The 8,145-nt window shown below is 45.4% G+C and overlaps 1 protein-coding gene across 1 annotated transcript; it reads left to right on the forward strand.

Annotated features, from left to right (window-relative positions):
- Positions 1-5: 5 nt before the first annotated feature.
- Positions 6-6,442, forward strand: LOC142471898 (uncharacterized). The gene is made up of 3 exons (XM_075578341.1): positions 6-204; positions 1,489-3,147; positions 4,538-6,442. Exon 2 carries the CDS (start codon positions 1,890-1,892, stop codon positions 2,670-2,672), a length of 783 nt encoding a protein of 260 aa, XP_075434456.1. The 5' UTR covers positions 6-204; positions 1,489-1,889; the 3' UTR covers positions 2,673-3,147; positions 4,538-6,442.
- Positions 6,443-8,145: the final 1,703 nt, after the last annotated feature.

Raw genomic sequence — 8,145 nt, forward strand, 5'->3', positions numbered from 1 at the left:
CGAGTGACAGCGGAGGGCGGGGCTTAGCGAGCTGATTGCGTCACAGCAGATGTGCGGAAAGAGAGAGGCTAGAGAGTGACGACACTACGGTGGTGTTGCAGAGGGAAATGACACCATTGTTTCACTTGTCATTGGGTTTGCAGGCAGCAGAGGTCGCATCAAGTGTGACAGGCCTGCTAATCACGTCATGTAATCACAGAATGGGTATAAATCTGCATCAAACATACTGAGTGTGACATCAAGTATCTCGTACTGCTCTATGTAACCGCTCCCTATAACCCCACCTACTGCCCCATATAACTGCTCCCTATAACTCCGCCTACTGCCCCATATAACTGCTCCCTATAACTCCGCCTACTGCCCCATATAACTGCTCCCTATAACTCCGCCTACTGCCCCATATAACTGCTCCCTATAACTCCTCCTACTGCCCCATATAACTGCTCCCTATAACTCCGCCTACTGCCCCATATAACTGCTCCCTATAACCCCACCTACTGCCCCATATAACCACTCCCTATAACTCCACCTACTGCCCCATATAACCACTCCCTATAACTCTGCCTACTGCCCCATATAACCGCTCCCTATAACTCCGCCTACTGCCCCATATAACCGCTCCCTATAACCCCACCTACTGCCCCATATAACCACTCCCTATAACTCCGCCTACTGCCTCATAACCGCTCCCTATAACTCCGCCTACTGCCCCATATAACCGCTCCCTATAACTCCGCCTACTGCCCCATATAACCGCTCCCTATAACCCCACCTACTGCCCCATATAACCACTCCCTATAACTCCGCCTACTGCCTCATAACCGCTCCCTATAACTCCGCCTACTGCCCCATATAACCGCTCCCTATAACCCCACCTACTGCTCCATATAACCGCTCCCTATAACTGCCTACTGCTCCATATAACCGCTCCCTATAACTCCGCCTACTGCTCCATATAACCGATCCCTCTAACTCCGCCTACTGCTCCATATAACCGCTCCCTATAACTGCCTACTGCTCCATATAACCGCTCCCTATAACTCCGCCTACTGCTCCATATAACCGCTCCCTATATCTCAGCCTACTGCCCCATATAACCACGCCCTATAACTGTCTACTGCCCCATATAACCACTCCCTATAACTCCTATTACCCCATATAACCGCTCCCTATAACTCCGCCTACTGCTCCATATAACCGCTCCCTATAACTCCGCCTTCTGCCCCATGTAACCACTCCCTATAACTCCTATTACCCCATATAACTGCTCCCTATAACTCCGCCTATTGCTCATATAACCGCTCCCTATAACTCCTCCTATTACCCCATATAACAGCTCCATATAACTCCTATTGTCACATATAACCACTCCCTATAACTCCTCCTATAACCCCATATAACTTCCCCTATAACTCCTCCTATTAGACCATATAGCACCTCCATATAACTCCTATTGTCACATATACACCCTCTCTATAACTTCTCCAGGATTGGCTGCAGGTGAGCTCTTGCAGGGGAGCCAGGATGGCCTTAGACCCAGGGGTTGGTGGCTGTGAGTTGGAGATGGACGAAGGAGAGGCCGCAGGCTGCAGCAGTGGTGTAGGCCTTGGTGAGGCTGAATGTAAGGTACAGGAGAGTTTGGAGAGAAAGGATAGAGCAGAACAGAGTCTGCTTAAGAAAGAAGAGAAACAAGCTTTATTGCGGAGGTATAACAGTAAGGTAGAAGAGTTGGAAATAGAAAATTACAGAAATGTCGTGGTTCTGAGAGAGATGTGCGCAAGAAGCAAATACGTCGTCTGCGTAATGAACTAACCCGATTGGAAGGTGAGCTTACTAAAATAGCAGTGGTTCCAGTCAAACAGAAACGTTCCCTTTCAAAAACAATTGAAATGCTAACCCACAGTGCAGAGCAAAATGCAGAGCAAGGAGCAGAGCAAAATGCAGCGCAAGGAGCAGAGCAAAATGCAGAGCAAGGAGCAGAGCAAAATGCAGCGCAAGGTGCAGAGCAAGGTGCAGAGCAAGGCGCAGATTCATGTTGTGGAACAAGAGGCCAGAACTCCAGCAAGAGTCACATTAAAAGCTCTCAAGAAAAGATACGTTTGGTGACGCCTAAAAGAAGTGGGAGAGAAAGTACATACCAGAACAAGTCTGTGAAGTCTAAAGATAAAACAGAGAACTTATCCCAGGAAAATTCTGATTCAGATCCTGACAGTTTAATTCCATCAACTGCCAGGAAAACCCCAAAGGGTAAAGCTGCTAAAGAAAAGAAAGCAAAGGACCGGCAGCTAAAAGTCTCTACAGGAGAAGGTAACAGCCCTGTAATAGGGCCCAAAGACTTCAGGGAAGGGGACTCACCTCAGGGTGTATCAGGCTGTGAGCAAGGATCTGTTGCAGAGCTTCCAGCATCCCAGGGGTTAATAGCAGAAACAGCAGAAAATTTGGTTAACAGCTCATTACAAGCAAAGAAAGCAGCAGGCACCTGTGATGTTGGGTTATCTCAGCCTCCCACCCTGGGAGAGGTCATGGAAATTACAGGGAACTCTGAAGAGCAACAAAGTGAGAATCTAGAAACTCTGAGAGGAGATCAGCTGGAAATGGAGTTTGTACCTGAGAGCAGTGAGACAGGAACCCATGCTCACCTGGACTTACAGAACCACCCTCCTGCTTATTAGCAGGTCCTGAGAACAACAGGTGGTAATCAGCAGCAATGGAGACAGCATTAACCCTGTAGTGCCTGGGAGTGAAATTAAGGTTGTGGAGACTGAAATTGCTGCTCCTATCCAGATATTTCCTGATAATAGAGTGGCCCAATCAGAAGACGGGGTAAAGCAAAGTAATGGCATTAAGGTAACCCCAGTTCGTACAGCACCTCCCTCGGCCTGGAGTGGGAGATCCTTTGTGAGCGCTGTGGCCAGAAAAGTTCAACCTTTAAAAACTAGGAACGTGGTAAAGTTGAGGTATAAAGGCAGTGAGGAGATGAAGCCTGACAGGATTTTTGTTGGAAAACACCTATTAAAAGAATCCTTGGGCTTCAGAGCAGATGAAATGTATGCCCTTATCAATGTTCCAGGCTCCTGTGAGTATGATGTCGGCTTTAAGAGACCTCAGACTTTGGACTATTTCTGGACAAGATATGAGAGTGTCACGGTAACTTATGACAAGATATAATATACACCAAATAACTGGGTTGAACTGAACGAGGCTTAGATATAATAAAGTATATTTATTCCTTAGATAGGTGAACACAACAAGATAGTACAATTAACAGACAAGAAGGTAACACTTACTTAGGGGTTGGAATGAAGAAGTAGTCAAATAGCAATTCTACAGCAATCGGGTATCAATCAAGATGTAATCAGAAGACAAAGACTGTAGGGTTGACAACAGTTTAATATCTTTGCAACCCTATTCTTACCATTGAGTGCAGATTATTGGAGAACAATTATTTGCACCCAATCTCAAACGTGCGAACATTGTTAACCCATGCCCCCCAGCTAGATGGCACATGCGTACTGGGACCCTGAGGGTCTCATTTCTGTAGCCCCACACCCCAATCAGGGGCGCCGGGCAGTCTGCCAGATGGGGTATCTGGCAGGATATTCTTTGTTTGTAGGTGTGAGTTATAGCATCTACAAACAACTCTAGCTTCACGCTTCTCCACCCTCATGTAAACATTTAGAGTGGCTGAGTCTTTGATCAGGGGCCTGGTTCTTAGACATTGGGTCGCCCCCCTGACCATTTGCATTCCTTAGTGTGCAGGAATCTTCGCTGGCTTTTGTCCCCGCTTTGAAATACAGTATGATTTTTAATATACAACCATATTAAAATACCCGGTTCCGTTGGGTCCAGCGGGTCAAAATGGCCCAGTTCTTAATGCCGGAACTGACTCACCATAGTGACCAAGTTTCAGCCCGCTGCGACCTACAGAACCGGAGATATACAAATACAAGATAAACTGTTTATTTCTTTATTACAAATTTCTCCGCTGTAAAATAAATCTCAGTTTTTCACTTATTCCCCATTGAAAACAACGGGCTCCACCGCCATAGACTTTCAATGGTGAACCTCCGCCATTGGCGTCTATAGGAGTCTGCCGCCATAGACTTACAACGGGCACCGCCGCCGTTGAAGCCTATGGGACTTCTCCGCCATAGCCGGTCAATGGGAAACGGCAGTGATTGAAGTCTATGGGAAAAACTCACAAACCTTTATGGTGGTCCATACTCCGTCGGGTTGGTCGGAGAGGGTCGGGAATGGATCTGCGGTCATGCCGGAACAGTGACTGCAGGCACCCCAAACCTCGGCCCTCTGGACCCTCCAGAACCAGAGATATGGGCTTATGATTTTCAGCGGTGACCCGCTCAGCCAGCACGACCCTTTCTGGGGGTCCTGGACTCTTGGACCCAGTGGTGGTCAAGTGAGGGGAGGCTTAGGAGCTAGGGGCAAAAATAATTTTATTCCTGGGTGCCCTAGAACCTAAGATTCCCACGCCACTTGTCGTTGAACTTGGCCTAATAGTGATTAAACTCTTTTTCAGACAAAGTATCCGCTTTGCGGTTTTGCGGTTTGGACGGCTGCCAACCTATTCCTGGAGATCGCCGTCGAGGAATCTCCATTGAAGTCATTGGGCCCATTGACTTACAATGGGAAACCGCCGCTCCTCCTCTCGGACACCACCTGCTGGTCTTCTAGGGAAACAAGTCCAAAACAGCTAGATCCGCCATTGAAATTAATGGAGCTCCAATGGCGGCCTATGGGACTCTGCAAAATGGTGCCTGAAAAGGCGGAAAATTAAACAAAGGGCTATAATCACTTTCTACTTATTAACCCTTGTCCTCCCGGATGGATCCCAGTGTGTGTGTGGTACAGACACTTACATGGTGGAAATACATTACAACAGGGGAACATACATTTTCATGTTATAGCAAGGTGAAAACCACATACCTGGACCGCAGTCCAGTTAACCCCTTGCCTCTCTGGTGAGGTCAGGGGGTGGCCATATGAGGTGCAACCCCTTTAATACCGGGCCAATCCCCCTCTCCCTCTACAGAGAGTTTAAAAAATACTGAATTATGGAAATCCTTTGTTGCTATTCCTGTGTCCAAACCAGAAACAAAGTCTGTAACAATTCTCTTCAGACATGAATCAGTCCCAATATCAGATATTCTGATATGGCTTGGCAGACAATGTGAAGTACTGGCTCCACCTACAAGAATTATGGATGAAGAAGATATTTGTATTGGAGGTTGGAAAGTGCAAGTTAGACTTTGGCGACATGGCAATGTTACAAAGCATCTGCCCAACTCCTTCTTCATAGGAAGAGAAAAAGGAAATTGTTTTTATTATGGTCAGCTAACCTTGTGCCATAGATGTGGTTTAGCCAGGCACTTAAGTATTTCCTGTGATGTTCTAAAATGCAACTTGTGCCAGTCTGTGGGCCATGAGAGAACAAGTTATACAAAGATTAAATGTAATCTATGTGGTCAATTTGGACATTCCTATCGGAGTTGTGCAGAAGCATGGCACAATAGTTCAGGAATATGGGAACAGGAAATGGATTTTGAAGAAAATGAAGCACTTTTTGATCGTGTCTTGAAAGTTGCTGATAGAATTTGTTCAGATCAGCCTGGGAAAAGAGTTTGCCCAGATCCACCTGTGGACAAAGTTCGCCTAGATCTAATGTCAGATGAAGACTTACAGACTGTGTAGACATGGCCCAAGGAATATTAGAAGATCCCTTAGAGGGAACCTCCTCAAACTCACTGGAAGAAGAATTCACAGATTGTGTTGACATGGGCCAAGGAATATTAGAAGATCCTTTAGAGGAACCTTCTCAAACTCATTTCCAGAAGGAAAAAAGTCTGAGGATACAATGGAGGAACTTGCCAAGAGTGTAATCCTGACGGGTGGTAAAAATAAAAACGGAACGCAGAATTGGATACAGCCTAAAAGAAGGAAGAAGGTTACAGTAAAAAGACTTGGAGGAACTCTTCGGCTTCCACCAGGTCCTGCTGGTAAGGTTCATCCAGTTCCTGTAAAGAACTGTTTTTCTGCTCTTAGGAAGGATTGGGGTTCAAGAGTGGAAGACCCTGATGAAATAGAGGAACTTTCCTTATCTGAAGAGGAGCATAATATGGATATTTCCATAGTGAAAGACTCGGACATGATCCCACCTTCGGTGGCCACTAAGAGGTTTGGGTCATTGGGGAAAAATGTCAGGAAAAAGAAAAAGTAATACGGTGCCTAAAAAATGTTTGTTTATAAATTAATCCTTTAAAGGTAGCAGCTATTAATGTGGTAGTTAGGGCTTTTATTTAGTTTCAATTAAAAATGCGCATAAAGGAAATGTGAAGTTGCTGTTGAAAGGTGAAAGGTGGGAACAAATGCTGAGCTAATATTTACATAGTGTAAGTTCGTACATAATGTGCAGTTTTTGGTTTGTAAAGTGATTTTGTGAAATGTAATGTTGGAATTTTTTTTTCAATAAAAAGAGTTCCTCCTATTGCCTCATATAACCGCTCCATATAACTCTGCCTACTACTCCATATAACCGTCCCCATAACTTCTCCTACTGCTCCACGTTAAGACTGCGCTTATAGTGCTTGGTGATGTCGCTCCGAAACAAATACATTGACTCCGCAAGCGCTTATTGTAAGCGCGACAGCGACGGAGCGACGACGCGACCAAACATTTTGAAGACAGGTCTATTTGATTTTTTAGAGACAGTCGCCACATCTCTAAACCAATCAGAGACCGTGACCCGCCCCCTTTAGTGACATCACTGGCCTTGCGCCAGCGACGTCGCTTCAAATCAAATTATAACTTTCACTGGTGGCGTCGCCGTCGCCAGCACTATAAGCGCGGCCTAACATACACTGATAAATATGTACTTTTCCGAGCCTACTGCCCCATATAACCGCTCCCTATAACTCCTATTGCTCTATATATCCACTTCATATAATCGCTCCCAATAACTCTTCCTACTGCTTCATATAACCATTCCATATAATGCCTCCTACAGCTCCATATAACCACTCCCTATAACTCCTCCTACTGCTTCATATAACCGCTCCCTATAACTCATCCTATTACCCCATATAACCGCTCCCACTAAATCCTATTGCTCCTTATATCTGCCCCATATAACTCCTCCTACTGCTTCATATAACCGCTCCCTATAACTCCTCCTACTGCTCCATATAACCGCTCCCTATAACTCCTCCTATTACCCATATAACCGCTCCCACTAAATCCTATTGCTCCTTATATCTGCCCCATATAACTCCTCCTACTGCTCCATATAATCACTCCCAATAGCACCTCCTACTGCTCCATATAACCACTCCCAATAACACCTCCTACTGCTCCATATAACCACTCCAAATAACACCTCCTACTGCCCCATATAGCCGCTCCCTATAATTCCTCCTTTTGCCCCATATAACTGCTCCATATAACTCCACCCACTGCTCCATATACCCGCTACCTATAACTCCTATTTCCCTATATAACCACTCCCTATACCTCCTCCTATTACCCCATATAACCGCTCCCTATAACTCCTCCTATTACCCCATATAACCACTCCCTATAGCTCCTCCTATTACCCCATATAAACACTCCCTATAACTTCTCGTATTACCCCATATAACCGCTCCCTATAACTCCTCCTATTACCCCATATAACCGCTCCCTATAACTCCTCCTATTACCCCATGTAACCGCTCCCTATAACTCCTCCTATTACCCCATGTAACCGCTCCCTATAACTCCTCCTATTACCCCTTATAACCGCTCCCTATAACTCCTATTATCCCATATATCCTCTCCCTATAACTCCTCCTATTATATTACCCCATATAACCGCTCCATATAACTCTGCGTACTACTCCATATAACCGCCCCCTCTAACTCCTCCTAATGCTCCATGTATACATACACTGATAAATATGTACATTTTCGAGCCATACATCACCCTGATGAAGCTGACGGGCGGCGAAACGCGCGTCGGGTATTTCTTGTTGCATAGACCATGCAGGGAGAACGTGCTGTGACAGAATATCTTTGAACCAGGATTATGAGGAAAACATGAAATTGTTTTTCTTATTTATATAATTTTTTTTTAATGGAGTTTATCATTTAGTC

Source organism: Ascaphus truei, chromosome 21 (genome assembly GCF_040206685.1).
Source record: "Ascaphus truei isolate aAscTru1 chromosome 21, aAscTru1.hap1, whole genome shotgun sequence".
Lineage (NCBI taxonomy): Eukaryota > Metazoa > Chordata > Amphibia > Anura > Ascaphidae > Ascaphus > Ascaphus truei.

Excerpts from the sequence above, each read along its gene's own strand:
- LOC142471898 (XM_075578341.1), top strand. The coding sequence starts at position 1,890 with ATGCTAACCCACAGTGCAGAGCAAAATGCAGAGCAAGGAGCAGAGCAA.